Genomic DNA, 20,195 nt, shown 5'->3' on the forward strand with positions numbered 1-20,195 from the left:
AGCCCTCAACATAAGCAGATTGACTTTCGCGCAAACTGGGCAGGATCGCGCCGCATCTCTGCTGAGACCACCCCTGCCCACCTGGGCACATTTGCAAGCGGCAGGCGATCCACCTGACCTCACCCACCTCGCTGCCTTGGCGGAGGTCATTCTAGCCCAACCGAGGCGAAATTATTTTTTGTCCTCCAAAAAGATCGGGCCCTCTTGTCCAACAGGAACCCAGAGGACAGCGATCACCTGATTGGGGAAAATATATATGGTGACTCAAAAGAGGGCGCCACCCACTCTCTACCGCCTCCAGGGCTGTTTTGGGGGGGTCGTCTGGCGGCGGGAGATGGAGGGGCGGGGGGGCGGCTTGGGTTGAAGGCGCACCCCGCTGCCTGGGCCGCTTAAAGTCCGGCCTGGGTCTGCTCCGGCTCGACTTGCAGGGGGGGGGGGGGCGCTCCGGCCGGGGCGGAACTCAGGCAAGCCCTGCCCGCCGCACCTCGCCGGGCCTCCCCAACCGGGCCAAGAACACCCGACGGGAGCCAATGAGCGGCCAAAGCCGCGCCGGCACCTCCGACGCCAGCCCGGAGATTGGCGTGGGAGACACGTCAAGTTGAGCCGGGCCGGAGCTGCGGGTTCAGTGGCCCCCTCTCGACGTCGGATGCGGAGCAGCGCAGCTGGGAGGGCGGCGTGTGGGCTGCCCCGGCCTCTGCTCCAGCTTGGCCGGGGGCGCGGGCGTGGAGAGGGGCCCCGCGAGGCTGGCGCTCGATGCACCCGCTTCCCGGCGCCGGGACGGACAGGCAGAGGCCGCGGATCGACGGGCGCCTCTCCTAGCGGGCCATGGGTAAGTGGGCAGGAGGGACGGAGGGCAGCGGCTGCCGCGCGGCTTGCGGGGAGGTTTGGGCGAGACAGGAGCGCTTTCGCCTAGAGAGCCAGGAGCCGCCTTTCTCCCCAGGCCGCCGCTTTGGGCTTAGGAAGCGGCCGCGCCGCAGCGCCGCTGGCTCCCGGCCGGCCCCCTTCCATCCTGGCCGGCAGGCTACTTCCCGCCGGCCTCAGCCAGACGTCTCTGGAAATCCGGCTCCTCCCTCAGCATCGAGTGCGTCTGCTAGTCCGTGGTAGATTGCCCCTGCATTCGGAGGTTCTGATTTGCTATAATGGCCAATACCCTCCATTAAGCCCTCGACTGCTCCTCTCCTATATGTAGATGTCTCCATTCCTCTTTTTTTAAAAAAAGTGGTGGCAGGGAGTTCCAGCACTTGCACCCTGAAATATTTTAGTCGGTCTTAAGCTTTCGCGTTCAGAGACGTTTCGTTATAAAAGAAATGCCTTTCCTTCCGCGTGGAATGAGGAGGGGATTCCATTTCCTGATGCTGAAGGAGTAAGTGATCGTTGCCCAGGATAACTTTGCCTGGAACAATTAAAATACCACATTTTATTTTTAGAAGAGGGTGCTGCTCCCTCAGCTAAGTCCCAAGAGGCAGCTCTCCTCCATCCGTGGCCACAATGGCAAGAATTTAGCGCTTTCTCCCCTCCTCTCTTCCCCTGCCTCCTCCCCGGTTGCCTCTAGAGCAAACGTACGGCGAAGTGAACCAGCTGGGCGGCGTCTTTGTCAACGGGAGGCCGCTGCCCAACGCCATTCGCTTGCGGATCGTGGAGCTGGCGCAGCTGGGCATCCGGCCGTGCGACATCAGCCGGCAGTTGCGCGTCTCGCACGGCTGCGTGAGCAAGATCCTGGCGCGCTACAACGAGACCGGCTCCATCCTCCCCGGCGCCATCGGCGGGAGCAAGCCCAGGGTCACCACGCCCAACGTCGTGAAGCACATCCGAGACTACAAGCAGGGCGACCCGGGCATCTTCGCGTGGGAGATCCGCGACCGGCTGCTGGCTGACGGCGTCTGCGACAAGTACAACGTGCCTTCGGTGAGCTCCATCAGCAGGATCCTGAGGAACAAGATCGGCAACCTTTCGCAGCCCGGAGGAGCCTACGACGCAGGCAGTGGCGGCTGCAAGCAACCTGCCCCACAGCCCACCCTGCCCTACAACCACATCTATCAGTATCCTTACCCCGGCGCTGCGCCATCCGCCGGCACCAAGATGGGCAGCCACCCCGGAGCGCCCGTCTCCGCCGCCCACGTCAGCCTCCCGCGCTCCTGGCCGTCGGCTCACTCCGTCAGCAACATCCTGGGCATCCGCACCTTCATGGAGCAGAGCGGTGAGTGGGTCGGGGTGGGGAGGGGATGCATTCTTGCACCGGGCGCGGCGGAGCTGTCGTTACTCTCCATCGGGGCGCATGGAGCTTCTTGAAGGGCGACAAAGATCGTTTGCTGCCCCGAAGACACTACAGTGTAAAACTGGACTTGGGAGAGGCAACAGAGGGAGGGAAAGGCGGACAGTTCAGTAAATGTAGGGCCTATTTAAAGACTAAGCAATTGTGCTTAAGGGGTTGTTGGTTTTTGTAAATGCAAAAACTGTTGAGGGTGTGTGCATGCAAAAAGTGAAGGGGGGAGGGAGAGAGAAGCCTCCAACCAAAGAAAAAGTTTCTCCAGTCATGCTTTTGAACTATTATTTTATTTAATTTCATCGTTTTGAGTCTGGACTTAAAAACAAACAAACAAGTCCCAGTGAGTTCAATGGGGTTTTTACACTTTCCCCCCCCAAAAATAAGGTGTACATAGGATTGCAGATTTAGTATACAACAATGGATGCCCATTCTGATCTTGTGGCTCTTCATCACAATCTCCTGAGGCAGTTTAGAGCTGTGATGGGCAGCTGAAGGTCGTGGAAGCCAGAGGGGTCTATATGCAGCAATTTGATCGGGTCCCCGCGAAGCTTCTCCAAACTTGGATCAGAGTGAGGGCGTGCTGGAAACAAGCTTGTTTCCCGAAGAAAGCAGAGAGAACTGTACAGCAGTCAATGTTAGTTCTTCTTCGCACTTAGGGAGCAGGTGTCCTGCGAGGCCCTTAGGGTAGCTTGCACGGCCCGCCACCTTTGGCAGAGTAGTTGTGGCGCCATTTCGCTGTGAAGTGTATGAAGCTGGTGAGGGAGACAGTGTCTCAGCAACCCTTAAAGATCCCGGTTTGAATATATTCAAGACCTTCGTGACAAAGAAGGCAGCGTATTTACAAGCCTTACCAAGACTTATAGCAGGTTTCTCAACACGGGTCAGACAGGTTTTGTTTTTATTTGTCCTGGGATAAGCAAAAGGTTTTGTGCCTTTGGCATGACTCCCATCTGTCACTCTGTCGAAAGCCATGTATAGCACTCCTGGGTTCTCCTCTGACCTTTCTAAATGACACCCCTGGATGTGGCAAAATATACTCTCCCCCCCCCGCTCTCTCCAGTACAGAAGTCGCCTATCCTTGCTTTGTGCTGAGAGCTGCTAGCGATTTGCTCGAGGGTCTTTTTCATAGCTGAGCCGGGATTTGAATGAGATGCTCCCACGTCTCAACGCGCCACATGGTAATATCTCCTGCACCTCGTTACTGGAAGCCCAGAGGCGCCCTGGAAGCCGCTGCTGCAAGAACCGGGAGGGCCAGAATTCAGCAGACAGAACTCCGGCTGTTGTTGCAAAGAGGGCCCGGACATCTTGAACTTCTTATGAAAAAATGTGGAAAATATTTTCGTAGCGATGATAGATTGCCAACCGCAAGCTCGGAGCCCTTATACTGTTCCCCTTCCTTTTTTATTTAGGAGAAAAGAAAAGAAAAAATGGACCCAGCAAGTTCGTTTCGTGATTACCTTTTTTTTTCAAATATCAAATGTGGGAGAGGGGTTTTTCTCCCCCTTCCTCCTAAAATGTTCACTCGCCTTCCGGTTGAGAAAGCCTGGTTGATTTATTCCAGCGCTTCTCGCTGAGAGTTTACTTATTTTCTAGAACTTCAGGAGATCCAAACGACCCACAGACTCCTTGTTAGAAGGAAGAGGCAGCAAATTATTTGGAATATTGTATTTTTAGGCTCTGGTTCTCTTCTACGATTTGTTACTACGTTTCATTACGAGGAAACCGTGTTCTCTCACTTGTTTTTTAAAAAAGGTTAAGACTTTATGTGGGAGAGAATGTTCCACTTTGTGGATATAAAATCCAGCCAGTCACAGACGTATAGAAGTTATTCGTTCTTAATGGAATAATTCATCTTTCAAGTGCATTTACAGGTTGCTTTTTTTGAAAAAGGGGGGGGGAGGAAAGAGGCATCCCACCCACTCCCTGTTTCAAACTATAGGTATTCAGGAGCACCTCTATCTGGTTTCAGCCCCATATAATTAATGGGTCTCTATGCGCCAGGTAACGCATTCCAAAGACACAAATCCTTTTACTCTTAAGGAGGTGCCCGCTTCTCCTGAGTCGGTAACAGTTCTACTGAACTGAACTATAAAGCAAGGAGTCCCAAATGCTTTAAAAATATATGTTCCCCCAATTTAACATTGAATGTACTGAAGAGCAGGCAGTAGGAAATTGCTGAACCTTGTCCTGCTCACTGAACAACTCCCCCCGCCCCATCCCACAATCTGAAATGGGCCTCCTGAAGGATAAGGGAGCCAAAAACCGGTCCGTGTAAATGGAATAGGCATGGAGGTGGAAGATATGTTTCAAATGAAATGTTGGCAAAAGCTGTTTGCAATTTAAGGCTCGCAATTTCTTCTATATGTTTCCCCTTCGGATCACCCTCGTTTGTAACCTTGCGTTTTACGCGACGTTCAGAGCCGATCGGTTGAGCAGCTTGCCTGTAAAACACCGAGAGCCCCCCGTGTCTTCCGACAGCTCAGCTCCCCTGGCCTCCCCAGTCCGCCAGAATTTATTCTCGAAGCACTTCCCACCCAAACAGAGGCTGCAGCGGCGATGCTGGGAACGAGCGCTTCATAAATAAATCTGGATTGCGTTTGTTGTTAGCTTCTTTTACGAGGCTGTTGCACTACAGTTAGGGGCGAAATAAAAAGAAGTCTGGAATAATCCTTTACTGGCACAGGAAAGACTGAGAACTGAATCAAACGACGTTTGGGATCTTCCTCGGTCCTTTCCCCCGGGGACACTTCCCCGAGCCAGCCTGCTCGGAGGGTACAGCTCATCTGTCCTGAGAGTTAATATTTTCCCCAATCTATTTCTTTCCCATCCCAGGCGCTCTGGCTGGGACAGATGGCTCTGCCTACCCTCCCAAACTAGAAGACTGGTCCAGTGTGAACAGGACCACCTTCCCTGCTGCCGGACAAGGTGTCGGCGCGCTTGACAAATCAGCAGCGGAAGCAGACATTAAATACCCCCAGGTAACAGCACGGCCAGCCGGGAATTCAATGCCAGAGACGGGCTGGGTGGGGGAAGAAGCTAAAAAAGTAAGCACGAAGACGATCATCCCTTCCTGCGCGATGGGCAGAATGACAATGTTCAGTTGTGCGTTTACTCATGTAAGATCTGTGGATCTCTGGAAAATACACGATATCTATGACCGAAAATGCTGTAAGCAGGTATTAAAAAGAGAGTCTGAAAACACCCCCACCCCCACCCCTGTTTAAAAGCCATCTGACTTTATAACCCTTTCTTTGCCTCACATGGTAAATTTGCATTTCTAGTTTACTTTATTTCCTTGCTTTAGGCACAGAAAACTTTTGACACTTTCTACTCAGATCTGGTCACCACAGTATTTATTTTCTTTTAAAAATCTTACTATTCGTTTAGAAAAACCCCTACAGCAACACACATTTTGCACATAGGTGAAGTTACCTACGTTTAGTTATGTAAATTTCGCGGGAGCAAACACTTCTTTGAAAAGCGCACTTGTCCTACTTTCTGCGCTTAAGGAAGGGAGGATTCCAGAACGAGATGCGCGTCCTCATTAAATAGGGAGAATAGAGCTTATCTCTCTTTTTGTGCAGGTGTTTTTGCACCCTTTAGACTCGTTGCAGTTTCCTGTCGCTTACTTGGAAGTGAACGGCATTGCTAATCCATTTTAATTTACTTCCAAGACAATGTTTAGAATCCTGTCTTTTCGTAGGCGCCGCCATCTACTGTTTTCTCTTTCTATTGTTCTCAGCCGCCTCCCGGGCTCTCAGCTGTCAGTACCTTCCTGTCCCCTTGCGCCTACCCGTCTTCAAACCAAGCAGTCTACGGCGGGCCGGGAGGAAGCTACCTAAGTCCGGCGCATCATCCCTGGCAGACGCCAGGCAACCCCTTGGCTCATCACCACGGGCCCGGCGTGGCCATATACGGGGGAGACCCGGCTCCCACAGCGGCCTTCAAGCATCCCACCCGAGAAGGTAGGGAAAGGGGAAGGGCGGCCCACGGCTTGCCTGCGCGGTGGTGGGAGAAAGGCAGCTGAGGGAACAGGGGCACCTGTCCTCTGGCTGGTCCTGCTAGCTAGGGGTGGTGGGAGTTGCAGTCCAATAACAGCTGGGACCCACATTTGAGAAACACCGCATTGTAACCCCAACACACACTCAGCTGGTGGGTGGGAAACCCCATGGAAAACAGTGGGATTTATTTCCACGGAAGATCGGGGCTGCGCGCGTCTCCAACCGGAATCTGTTCATGTAACCTGGGCTGCCTGGTTCAAGGGCAGCTGCCTCCTTGCCTGGCTCTGACCTGGCTACTCTCTTCCCATTCTTTGCTGGCCAGTTTCCTTAAGGAAGCGTCTCCAGCCACCGAGCTGGCGACCAGGTCAACGAACCTATTTTGCCGAAGGCGGAGAGGGAAGAATTAGTAGGTGCCGTGGAAAGGAATAATTTCCTGCACAGTCAAAAGGGATGCGGGTGGGGGATAGTTAAGGCCAAAGCACACACACACCTCGAATCGGTAGGAAATGTCACGGGGAGAGACTCGAGGCTGGGTCACGTGGAGGAGCGAGAAAAAGAGACCTCGGGGGTTTCCTGCCTGTCACTGCTGTCCTCGCTAGAGAGAGACCCGCTCTTGAGTCTGCCTCGGGCTGCCGTGTCTCTTCAGGCATCTGTAGGAGCTAAATCATCGGGCGGGGGTGCTTTCCGGGTGGGAAAAGAATCTCCATCCTGCCAAAATATTTTCTTTCCCCTTGCATCCCTTCGCCCCGGTACAAAGCTATTCCAGCGCCTTTCCTATAGCTGTACCTTTTATTTTCCTTATGATCCATTGTGCGCAGTCACTAACTGTGTGTGGTCCCTTTTCCCAGCATTAGCTCGAAGTGGGCGCCATTTAAGCCTGGCGCAATTATTGACAATGATTGACGACGCTAAACTGGTGCGTCATGCGTGCGTGAAAGTGGCCGGGAAGGGTTAGATGTTTTAAAACGTTAAAATAAAGAAGGGAAGTGGTGATAATTTTCTGAGCGAGGGCAGAGTTCGGATTTTCTGCATTTTCCTTTGTAAATTTTTGTGACAGCGTATCCTTACTAACTTAGAACATGACTGTGTCAAAAGTATGCACTAGTAATAATGCTCATTCAGTTAAGACCCCTATTGCAATCACTGGGACTTGCCTGGTAAGAACCTAAGCACGTTTACTCAGAGCTCAGCACCACTGAATTCAATGAGACTTACTTCCTGGTATGAATCTTAAGACGGTAGACAAAAAGGCAGTTTTGTTCTGTGATGTTCTGACATTTGTTTCAGGAAAAGGTCAGGAAAGAGCCCACCAAAAATGAAAGTTTTTAAAAATAAAACCCTACAGCTCCCTCCTCAGTAGACCACGTAGACGTTTCCAAACTTACTTTTATATAGTAATTCAGATATTTTACAAAGCCTGCCAGTCAAACAGAAAGTAAGAAATACCTCTGAACTCGAAAAATACGCCTTCCTTTCCCCCTCCTCTCTCTTTAGGTGTCAGTTCATAAAATAAAATAAAATGAGCAGTTCTGGGAAAACCATCCAGGGTTTTAGTAATCATCCTTTGAGTGAAAGTAGTATTTGCATATTTTTCTTGCAGGCGATGGAACAAAAAATAAATGGGTCAGGAATATACTATGAGCCAGAGCGCACACTTCCACGCAGAGACGTGACAGAGATTAATTTTATTTGAGAGAAATAATAATTTCAGTACCATAGGTAATCATTTTATGGAAGCAGTTGACCATAAATCTTGATAGGGAGCAAATCCGTTTTCTGAAGCAATAAAGAGAAGCATTACAGGAGGCGTTATAGGTTTAAGTAAGTCTAATTGTTCTCTCTCTCTTTCTCTTTTAAATAAACTAAGAAGTTTTAATTAATTAACCTATTCATTGCAAGACTTGATTTTAAAATCTGCAAATACAACAAAATGGCTTATATTTTAGACACCGGTTCGTTTTCTTACTCCCCAATTTTCTGGTGCACTATCTAACTTTAAGAATAAAACGCTTACTGGGAATTGGATCCTACTCCGATATTAACTTTTGAATAGATGTGATTAGGACTGGACTGTAAATAATACTGAGCCACACCCCCCCCCAGCGAATTTCTAGTCAGTTGGTCCAGTTCACATGCACTGAAACCAACAACAAAATTGCTGTTGATTTGGACTGAGCTATGTTGAATCCTCATCCAAAAGATACCAGTTGTTTCAGCCTTTTTAAATGTATGACCGAATGATCCGTCGGAAATCGAGCCATACTCAAGTGAATTGTTGTCCATTTATGGGTGGCGCTGTGGGTTAAACCACAGAGCCTAGGACTTGCCGATCAGAAGGTTGGCGGTTCCAATCCCCGCAATGGGGTGAGCGCCCTTTGCTCGGTCCCTGCTCCTGCCCACCTAGCAGTTCAAAAGCGCGTCAAAGTGCAAGTAGATAAATAGGTCCCGCTCCGGCGGGAAGGTAAACGGCGTTTCCGTGCGCTGCTCTGGTTCACCAGAAGCGGCTTAGTCATGCTGGCCACATGACCCTGAAAAACTGCTGCGGACAAACCCTGGCTCCCTCGGCCAGTAAAGCCAGAGGAGCGCCGCCACCTCAGAGTCGTCGGCGACTGTACCTTCAGGTCAGGGGTACCTTTACCTTTAGGGATATTTCATGGCACATATAGTGGCCAGATTCGTCTGGTCTTTCCAAATGCACCATGTTTCACAAACTAGCGGGAATCAAGTATTTTAGAAGAACTGTTACCTCCCCCAAGTCCTTTCTTTCTTGTCTCTAATAAAAGCGTGAATTAAAAAAAAGAAAAACACAAGAGTGTATTTTACGGTGGAACCCGGCGTTTCTGCTTTCCTTTTGCTGAACATGCAGTGTTAGGCTGCGATCCTAAACACTGGAATCCGTGGGTTTAGGATTGTGGTGTTACTGTTCTACGCTGCCTAATGAGAAACAGGCGCGCCCTCTTAGCCTTTGACTGTCCTTTAACAAAACCGGCCTCTATCGCAGTGGCTAAACCGATATTTTCTGCTAAACAGAGTCGAGACTACCTTTTTGAATGTCTTAGACCTGAGGCGGTTGTTTTCTTACGTGGCCCCTAGACAGATGGTTTCTTTTCAGAGTTTCTTGTCTTATGCCCCGTTAGTACTTCTTTACTCTCGGCAAAAGTTGGAGTCAATGCCTACGGAACAGACGCGGCTCCCCTCTTCTTTTTAAATGCGGCAGGTGGCGAGGAGCCCAGGAAGTCCAGCCAAAGTCTGTGTCTCTGAGATGCAACCTTTACAAGGCACGACTGCTGCTATAGTTTGGTAATGGAATCGCCACTTCTGGTTTAAATCTCGCCTATACCACGAACTCATTCTATTGCCTAAAGCAAGCTGCATTTGCCCCACCCTCACCCCCTCTCCCCTCTGGAATTTGGGGGTGACCGTGATTTACCTTACAGGTAAGGATGAAAGACGTGAAGCGCTCTAGACGCTCTAAGCACAGCATAAGCTGTTGTCGCTCTTACTATTTATTTTCAAAGTTGCTGCGGCCAAAGTCTGAGAATTCCAACTGGGAACATGCAAGGGGGAATTGGTGCACTTCGGTATGAAATGCAGGTTCTAAAACCTATGCAGCCTCTTGGCTCACCGGTTTTTTGTTTTGCTTTTAATTACAGAAATAAAGTCACTTTCTGATTAGTTTCGAAGCTGGAGTCAAGCTGCCTCTGTCCTTGCCAGCCTGACACCCACAAATCATTTAAGCCAGAGTGCCCCAGTCCTAACTATCTTTGGGGGCACTTGGACTCTAATCGCCCACGGTACACGTGTCAGCAGCAAACTCTTGTTCAAACCCTGCTCCGTCCCAATCAGTATAAGGAGCAGGTTGCGCCCGATGATTAGAGCGCCGTGGGAGGGGGTCGTGTATCCTCCGCTCTTCCTTGACTCCCCACCTGCCTTTCCCCCCCCCCTCCCTCACTTACCGAACCGGAAATAAGAAACGCGCTTGGGAAAAGAAGAGGCTGCGGGGACCGAAGCGGCTCGGAGTGGAGTTCAGCGTGACCTCCTGGTGCTAAAACCCGCGACCCAGCCCAGCTGTACAGGTGCCTGAGGCAGAACCCCGTCTAGACCCGCAGGGAACCTCTCCTGCGTAAGATGAGTACAGCGCAAGAGGCTTCTAGCGCCGCTGCGGAAGAGCTGTCTCGTCAGGGCTGTTCCACTGGCTTCTGCGGTGGTTCTCCAGGGGTGTGGCAGGAGAGGATAGCAAGTGTGGCAAGAAGATTCAGAGACAATCAAAGAAACAGTTAAACTTTTCAGTGCAGTATAGTAGAGTGTCATTTTTATTTTTAATTTGCATGATTTGAATATATACATTTTCAACATGAGAGCAAGAACACTGGCTATTCTTCTATAGTTCTCCGTGACATATTGTTGTGAACAGGGATTTCAACTCCCACAAATATGAAAGATCAGAAAAGGGAAAGGTTTCTTTGTGTTGATGAAAAGATGAGAGTTTGTCTCAAACTATACCTAGATAAATGAGATTACCTGACAAAAGCAAGCTCATTCCTCATATTGAGTTTGCATGTATACTTAAGGTACATCTGTAGGAGGCTTGTTTATAATTCTATTTGGGAAGGATTTGTGTTTTATACTTTATGGATTCCCCATGATCATATTATAAACTAGTTGTGTTCTAGGTGCTGCTAGGAGTTGTTTCTTTTGATTTTCATATGTATTTCTTATCAATAAAAAAATTCGGTGTGGCAAAAGCAAATTTTTATTCTGAAAGTGTGGCCCAGAGATAAAAGTTTGAGAACCACTAAGTTGTTTCCACATGTGAGTTTTAGTTCTGGGGATTTTTGTTGAAACAAAAAGTGCTTCGTATTTGGGGGTAGGGTTGTTGCACAAGAGTTGATTTTTTAAAACACACACATTTAAAACAACAGGCACAAGAATATGTTCACATTATCTTATTTCAGTTCAGTTTATCATTGTGTTAAGGCATATCACCACCTTAAACTATTTGTTTGTAAGTTTTCATTGTGGTTTATGTTTCTAGCACATTTAAGCACTGAGATCAATAGCACTTCTAATACTAATTAAATATTTACTTCTAATTTGGGGAGGGGAGTGCAAGCAGTGGGCAGCTGCAGTCTTAAACAAAATTACTTGGAAGCAATCTGGTTCCCATAAAGTGAGCAGACCTTAATTCCAAGTAAATGCATTTAGAAAATGGCTATGCAAAGGTACAGAAGGTTTTAAGCACAGGTGTGTAGGGTATCCTGGGTACTTCTTATCCTCTGCCAAAAGTAGGCCAGGTTTCAAGTGCTGGATTTATTGCAGCTCCCCTGAAAGCATCTGCTTCTCTTTTTATTGTGTTGCTGAGTGAAGGGATCCATCTGCAGAATGCAGAATAATGGACCCAGTTTAGGAACATAGAATTAGATTGCATGTCAAAGGGTTTGTTGTTGTTGTTGCTCATATTGCACCTTGCCTCTTCCTCCTTCCAATCTACCTTTGGTGGTGGTTGTTTTTTTAAAAATCATATATTAAATACTTATAAATAAGCATTTTACAGAGTCAAAGACTGGTTCCTACCCATTTAGCAAGCAAATGCCAATGAAAGACACACATGGGAGTGGGGAGAGACAAGAAAGGGAAGAGGAATCAGACAGTAGTACGAATGTGAACAAATTTAGTTACATCCATTTAACGCTTTCTTTTGGGTATGTATGAGAAGGAGATGGTTAATGGGTGTGATATGAGGCCTGTTTTGAGAAAAGAGATTGTACAATTTTCTATGTGATGTTGTGGGTGTTGCTACAGGGACAAGTTTTTCTGTGCACATTCTTTTCTAATGAGCGGGAGCAGTGTGCTTGTATGATAGCGTGTTCCAAACCACAGGTCCCTGATATTTCCATGTTTAAGATATGCCTTGGTGTTTTGGGATTGTCAGGTGTAACAGAATACTCTTTAATCATGTTCACACATGCATGTTCATTAGCTGCAGTCAAGTGATGACTTCCATGTGTGAATGACTTGCCACAGATCATAGAAGCAAAAGAGGTTTCATATCAGCTCACATAACTTTTCAGTGGAGGCAAATCACACAGCCAGCTGACAGTTCTAGATAGCAAGCCCTGTGCAATGAGGTGACGGGAGATCAAGTGACACGTGTGAAAGGACTCCTTTTGAAAATATATATAGTCCACTCTACTGTTATTTGAAGAAGACCCAATTATTTTAATTCATTGGCTCCTTTGCTGAAGTTTGCCAAAGGAGAGCATTTGCTCTGATTCCCCACAGTGAAAAGAAAATAATTTTACAGGGATTCTGAGTAACCAGTGTTATGAAAATTGCTAGGTTGTGGACTGATGGTTGTTCTAGAAGGAAGAGAAAAACTGTCCACTGTCTCCATGGCAGAAATTTCCCTGCCACTGTCTGTTCCCACTTCACACAGCAGCTACTGTAAGTACCAAGTGTACATAACAGTCATAACATAACTCAACACCTATGTATGCCTGCCTGGCAACTCTGACTGGGACACGCTTTCCCATGTATGTGTGTGCACTGTAAATGCAGACAGTGTGCATATAATTGTTTCACACATTATGCAGCAGGAAATGTGTACTTACATACCCTAGAGAAGCCTTAGCCATCCTAGCCAAACATCTTTCCGCAATACATATGCAAACCCTCTGTCACATTCAAAGGTTAGCTTTATTGGGTAAATGGAAACATTTTCTCAAATATCCCTTAAAACCACAAAGTGTGAAGCAACCCAAGATATACCTATGCTACTCTGTTCAGTCCTTATAGTCCCACCCAGCTAAAAAAAAGAAGTTGTAACTAAATTCCATGGAAGATAATGGATGGTGCCCTTTAGTCCTGGCTTTTAATGTGATTAAAGGCCTAATTCTGAGGCAGCAAACGTGTGCCTGGGTGGTACCACTACATGTGGCATATTGGAAAGAACGTTTCCTCATCCAAGAAAAGAAAAAGAAAAAAAACCCAAAAGTTTCCCACAAATAGGAAAGCAGGGGAAAGGCTGGAGCCCTTCTTTGTAATATCTAGTTTTCCATGTGCTTGGAATCGATTTGCATGGCAGGGCCTTCCATGAGGTGAAGGGCCTTTTGCCGTCTGAAGAGTTTACCACCTCCCTGAGGTACAGATGTCGGGTTATAATTAACTACAGCTGGATTTGGGGCCTTAATTAATTAATTAATTTTATAGGAAACATGGGTGTGATCTCTGAGCACACCTTTGTGCCTCTGCTGCTGACACAACTTGCTACACACACTTCTTTATCTTTTTTAATGGAAGGGCTGCCATACTATAGTATACTACTGTGCCATACTATTTTTACTGTTCTGTAATTATTTGTATGGTTTTACTAGAATATATAGAAGTGTGTGTGTTCTAATTCTATCAAGGTCAAATTGTTTTTAATGATCGTTTCCCCCCTATGTTTCCAACTGCTCTTATTTTTTATCTGTAAGTCACCATGAGTCCCTGTCAGGGAGAAAGGCAGGGGTGGTGGTAATGATAACAATAACAATAACAAGAACCCGTCCCCCTTGTCTTGCAGCTGTGGACAGAAAACAAGCCTCCGGCCCTGGGGGCAAAACCTCAGCAGACTCCCTGGCAGCCACCGTCCATGGCCTTTCTGCCCCCCCAGCCTCCTCATCCTAGAAGGAGAAAGAGGCGGGAAATGGCGTCTGAGGCGAAGGCAGCTTGGAGGGGGCGAAGAGCCTGAGCAACGCTTCCCCACCCCCCTGCAAAGCGAGCTTTGAGGAGAGGAGAAGCTGTGGCCATTGAGAAGGCTGGGGGCCCCAACCTGACTGGATCGCAGACCAGAGCTCCTTGGCGGGCTGGGTGGCTGGGGTGAGGGTATTGAGCCCAAGGAGAGGGGTTTATGGGCGAAACCCAACCAACCACAAATGCTTTTCTGTGAGTCTCCGATGAAGGCACACACCATTGGATTTATACCCCTGAGGGCAAGGGGGAATCCCCAAGAAAACATTATTGGTCACTGGCTGCAGACATTCAAATGCCCAACTGAGATGAGGAAAATAAAAAAATTCTAAAGGGCAACCGATCTTTTCCCAAGACATCTGATTCAAAATAAAAGACAGTTTTATGGGTTTTAGTACCCAAAGTTTACTGCTTCGTAGTCCGGCTGGCCAACTCTGCAACTCTGACTTCACCTCACAGCAGGACTCGCTTTTTCCTTCGGATGGGTCTGGCCTCAAAGTGTCATTGTAGCACTTTTTCTTTTGGACAAAAATGAATCATTGAAAAATAATTCCCTATATTTGAGAAATGCATTCTCACAAACAAAAAAGAACAGTATCCCCAGTTTGTGTCTTTTACAATCTTCCTCATCAAAAGATAGGCAAAATGAACAAAGGTGGGTCTATATCCTTTTTGAAGGAGCATTCCATCCCTTCTTCTGTTTTAATTTAATTGTGATGCGTTTTGGTACTGGCAATGTGAGCAAAAAGGCATGTTCTCAAAACATGGGGTGGCAAGAGAAACCTTGCTCTGGGCTTGCGGATGCAGCACATAGGTTCCCCTCTCTTCTCCAAGGCTTTCTACCCCCCCCCCCACTGTCCCATTGACTCTATGCTGTGAAAGCCCTATTTTTGCCAGTGTATACATGCCTCTAACCCCTAGTGTAAAAGGACAAGTGTGTATTGATCTTCTCTGATTTTATATTTTTATAGCAAACAAATAAAAGATGGACAAAAACTTCTGTTTGCGACTTCATTCCATTCTCTGGTCTTCTGTTTCTCATGAAGACCTTCTTAGCAGCACAATCCTAACCATGTTTACTTGGCAGCAAGCCCAGTTGATTTCACACTGGGTAGCTCAGTTGGTTAAAGTGTGGGGCCGACAACGCCAAGGTTGCAGGTTCGATCCTGTCCTGTAAGTGTCAGCTGTATATTCCTGCATTGCAGGGTATTGGACTAGATCAGGGGTCTGCAACCTTTAAGACAAAAAGAGCCACTTGGACCCATTTCCGAAGAAGAAAAAAAACTGGGAGCCGCAAAACCATTGTGACATTTAAAACAAATATATCTCCAGAGCCGCGATCTGACAGCGGGTGGGAAGGTGACGTCGGGACAGTGCGTGACTAACGCACGCACCGCCCCCATGCGACATCACAGCCAGTACAGCGCCCGTCACAGTGGGGAGTGTCAGGGCGCACAATGCGCCTCCTCCCCTCGCTAGTATCCGCCCCGGAGCCGCGGCAAAGGTGTAAAAGAGCCACATGCGGCTCCGGAGCCGCGGGTTGCAGACCCCTGGACTAGATGATCCTATGGGTTGTTCCAACTCTGATTCTATGAGATAACCCCCTCATGGGGGAAAGCCCTACTGTGACCTTTTACAGCTGAAAAAAGTATTCAAATATTTGACAGTTGCTTGAGGTTAAAATTTGATCTATCAAAATGTGAAACTCAAAATCTGAATGTTGAAGATGTAATTTTACTTCAGAAGCTGAGCTCTGTACACTTATTGATAGCTTGTGATTTATCATGGCAGTAATCAAATATAAAACTTCAAGCTTGTAACTGTCAAATGTGACATACCATGGCACCAGGGCTTTTTTCCAGCTGGAACTCAACAGAGCTCAACTCCAGCACCTCCCAGGTGGGCACCATGGCCAATCTAAGAGAACAAGGGAGAAGTTCAGGGTGAGCTCCAGCACCTCTTTTTCCAGAAAAATAGCACTGCACGGCACATTAGCTATACAAAATGTTAAAATATTAGTTGATTTTAGTACTTCTTGATAAGAGCTAGGCCATAGTCTTCAATATTTTTGGACCCACTTTTAGGTCAGATGTTCTCTTGAGGGCCAGCAAGCCTGGCCAGTGGGCATTATTATTTATAATGGGGCAATGAAGGGAGCAGAGACCCAGAAGGCAGGTTAGTAGGTCTCTGTGAGCTCCCTGTTTCCTTTAGGCACTGCACTGAGGACCCTGTTGTTTATGGGAGGTCCCTACAGTGTGCTGGTCTCAGAAAATCCAGGTTCCAGTCCCAACTTGGCCATGAAACTCACTGGGTGACGTAGTGGGCCAATTACTGACTCTCACGCTAGCCTACTCCACAAGGTTGTTGTGAAGATAAAAGGGAGAAGAGGGGGTATTGTGTAAGCTGCTTTGGGTTTCTTGGAGGGAAAAGGTGGGATATAATTGTAATAATAATAAAAAACCCAACCAAGGCTGGGCTGGTTACTACTATGAGCACGGTCTGTGCCTGCAAACATCTTGCTCATGCTGTCAGGATGAGAAGACAGTAGAGTTTGGTTTATGACCCCCCCACTGTTCAAATTAGTGGGATTCTAAAAGAAAAGAGTTGGAAAAACAACGCAGTACTGCCAGCGTTGATGTGGCCCCTCCAGATGTGAGGCCCCCTCATATGTGAAGCCTGGAGCAACTGCCCCCTGTGCCTCTCTTTAAAAAGACCCTGTGGGTGTTCCTGGGGCAAGTGAATATTTTCAAAATGAGAAGTGAGAAGCAGGAGGCTGAAGCTTGTCTCCACCAATAGTATTATATGTAACCAATGGTGAAGTCATGTTGCATTTTTGTTCTGATCTAATAATTCCATGATCTCTCCCCACCTTCTTCCTAGAATATTTCATAATGTTTGGTTGATGTTCCTGCTGTCTCTGATATTACAGTTACCGCTTCCCATGGTGTCAGTTTTCTCAAAACAGCTGTAGGACCCAATACTTCCAAAGGGAAAATTCTTATCTGGAGGTAGTGGAACCTTGGAGGTGTCCAACCTCCCATCTTTTGAGTAATGTCCTGTTACTAGGTGCCCGTCTACAATGAATTCTCCAAATTTAGCTATTGCTAGATGCCCTTCCACTTTCAAAGACTTAGAAATTTACTCTGTGGCATTGCTGAGGCTAGTGGGGAGATATCTAAGCTTATTCTTCCTGCCTGTGCCTCAGGTACACTGCCCAATCATTAAAAAGCCCAGCTCAGAGCATCCCTGCCTTTGAGGGCTTACTCTGCCTTATCTTTGGAATCCCCTACCTGTGTCAATTTGTCACATGCCCATTCTAGTGCTTTTAAGTGCCATTTGAGGACCTTTTAATTCTCCAAAGCATATTATTGTTGATCTTATTGCTAGTGTCAATGCAGTCTTTTTACTACATATAACTTTAATTCTATTTTCAGTAAAAAAATATTTTTTTACAGTGCTTATAAACCAGCTCATATCATGATCTCTGGAGAGTTTGGCTGAGAGGAAGAAATATTTTAATGATTAAATAAAATAAAATAATAGCTACAAGTTGGAACACAATTTGCTTTTAAAACCAGTGGAGAATAAATTCTAGTCATGGCTGTCAGTTATGTCCAGATGGGAAAACAGCAGTTGTCAAATAATGGCTACTAAAATGAGGAATTGATAATCTGTCTTTTTTCAGCTCAGTATACACCACTTGAAATACTTCTTGTAAATGTTGAATAAATGCTAACAAGCTAGCTAACAATGTTTTTCAGAGGAAGTCTGGAAAAATCCCAGAGGGATAAATTTTGCCTGTTGCTGCCATTGATGCGTTTTATCATTTGGTGCCTATGGTGAGCAATCACTTGACTCTAAGCTGTCATAAAGTGGTTTGGAACCCAACACTGAATTGTGGTAACAGCTACAGAGATGAACTGCAGAATTACAGATGACAATCTGGCGCAAAATGTTGCTGTGTATCTACAGTCCCCAACTGTTGAGAATAACAGGGAGCTATGACCAGCTTAACACATTTCGCTGCCTGAGGCATGAGTGGTAATTGGGGAGGGGAAGAACCAGGGACCTGGCCTCTTGACTGCAGAACCACTGTTACCGATCAGGATGGTGGGGGAGGGGCAGGGAGGTAGCCTGCACCCCCTCACTCTGGCATGGCCCATGTCTCCTACTTTTCCAAGAACAGCTCCGTCTGGTTTAAAGAGAAAGTTCCCTAACAAGGGGAAGCAGCAGCCCGGAAGATGCTTCTTCACAGCAGTGGACAGCAGATTGAGCAGACACATTCTTCAACTGATTACAGGTAATTCTCTGGTGACCAACATAGCATTTGTAGGCTCCTTTATATAATATTTTTTGTTTTACCTAATATTATTTAACTCCAGTTGACATTAAACCATTTTTTTGTTAGCTGGCTTGATCTTCCCAACAAAAAGAACCAAGAAGTATGCCAGAAGTAGTTTGTATGTTTTATTTTCATTGTGTTTTAAAATATGTGACCAATGTAACAGTTTTGCAACCTCAAGAATTTATCTGTAACATGGTTAAGCATTTTCTCTAAAAAGGCAATATACATAAAGAGCAAATGTTTCAGGAGTTAAGCATCAAACTTATAGTAATGTTTACTGGAAACTGGAAAAAAAGTTTTATGTCAAGTGACTTGTGACCAATGTAATGTGACCAATATAACATGTGCCCTGCGCATACAACATTTTACTCTGCATTCACAAGTAGCAGATTAGCATCAAGCTGTAATGCCCATGAGAATTTACACTTACAGGCAAATGTCACCTAAGTCCTTTTTAAAAAGAGGATTTCATACTAATGACTATCATAGTACATCACCCAGCCAACCATTTTTATTTTCAATTTCGCAAACTCAACTGGCACCAGTACATCAGTGGCTGTTTCTGTACCTTCTTTCAGGATAATCACATTTCCCATCGGGACATTATTCCCTCTGTGTGTAGTGTTTGCTTTATATTGTGTTAGGAATTAATTTATACTTTGTGGTCAAGACTCCCTTTTCATGAAATGTCTGTGGATTGAGAGAAATTATTGTGCTCCCCACCTAATATTTGCTTTCAATTCTGTCCAAAATCGTAACCGATAACAATGTGTTCCGTCCGACTACAAAACCCTCTGGAGGAGGCTTGCTAAAATGGTAGAGAAAAGAAAACAAGGGCGGCCAGAATGTCAGGAAAAAAGATAAGGGAGAGGAGTCGCAGTTTAGCAGACAGTCCTTGGCTCAACCCCTGGCATTTCCAGTTAACACAGAAGAAAAACACACTACTAGACTCTGACAAGTCCTCCCCCCTTCTTTGTTTTCTGTGGATGCCTTATTAAAATTTTGAAACAAACAAAAAAAATCATTTCAGTAGCACCTTAGAGACCAGTTTACCTGAAGTGTGCATGCACACGAAAGCTCATACCAATAACAAACTTAGTTGGTCTCTAAGGTGCTACTGGAAGGAATTTTTTTGTTTTATTTCAACTAAAATGTTGTTAGTGTGCCTATCGGAATATGTCAGGGTTCATACCTGCGTTAATCACAACTTTCATGTGGCTGTTCTGCTTTTACTTGGATAGCCACACTGAGAGGGGCAATGATGAGCAGAGAAGCACCTCCCATTCCTCACTCTCAAGCTGCTCTCCCTCTTTGGGTTTCTGCAAACACAGGCCTGCTGTAGGGAGAGGAAAGTCTGCCAAGGGAGCTGAGGGGGATTTGCAGAAGGGAAATAGTGACTATGGAAAGGATTAAGTGTCGCCTCCTCCTTGCTTCTCCACGCTCAGTCATTTCTTCCTGAAGTGGTTGCTCAGCAGTCCTTTTTATTTTAACACACATTTGGTGCTTCCACAGTATGGAATAGGTCATACTAAACACTTTATCAGAATTAACTAAAAGAATCCACCAGCCCACCCTTCCCTGACATAAAAACTCACCCTCCCTTTCTGATTCATGTGAGAATCAGAGGAGAATGTTACAACCTGAGTCAGGGATGCCAACTTGAATAAAATATTGGGGGCCCCAGGTATGCCCCATCCCACATCACCAATCACATGACACAGCACACACACAGCATTTGAATGGGAACTTTGGGGGGCCCCCAATATTTTATGGGGTGGAGGTTGAAGGGACCTCAGACCCTAGGAATTGGCTCCTATGATCTAAATTCACATAAACATAAGATGTTGTCAGC

At 46.7% G+C, this 20,195-nt stretch overlaps 1 protein-coding gene across 1 annotated transcript; it reads left to right on the forward strand.

The window, feature by feature from the left end:
- The first annotated feature begins 445 nt into the window (after positions 1 to 445).
- PAX1 (paired box 1) lies at positions 446 to 14,063 on the forward strand. Its single transcript, XM_083749536.1, has 5 exons — positions 446 to 829; positions 1,555 to 2,197; positions 5,099 to 5,244; positions 6,009 to 6,231; positions 13,832 to 14,063. Exons 1-5 carry the CDS (start codon positions 647 to 649, stop codon positions 13,933 to 13,935), a joined length of 1,299 nt encoding a protein of 432 aa, XP_083605662.1. The 5' UTR covers positions 446 to 646; the 3' UTR covers positions 13,936 to 14,063.
- Positions 14,064 to 20,195: the final 6,132 nt, after the last annotated feature.

Source organism: Podarcis gaigeae (genome assembly GCF_964106915.1).
Source record: "Podarcis gaigeae genome assembly, chromosome: 7".
Lineage (NCBI taxonomy): Eukaryota > Metazoa > Chordata > Lepidosauria > Squamata > Lacertidae > Podarcis > Podarcis gaigeae.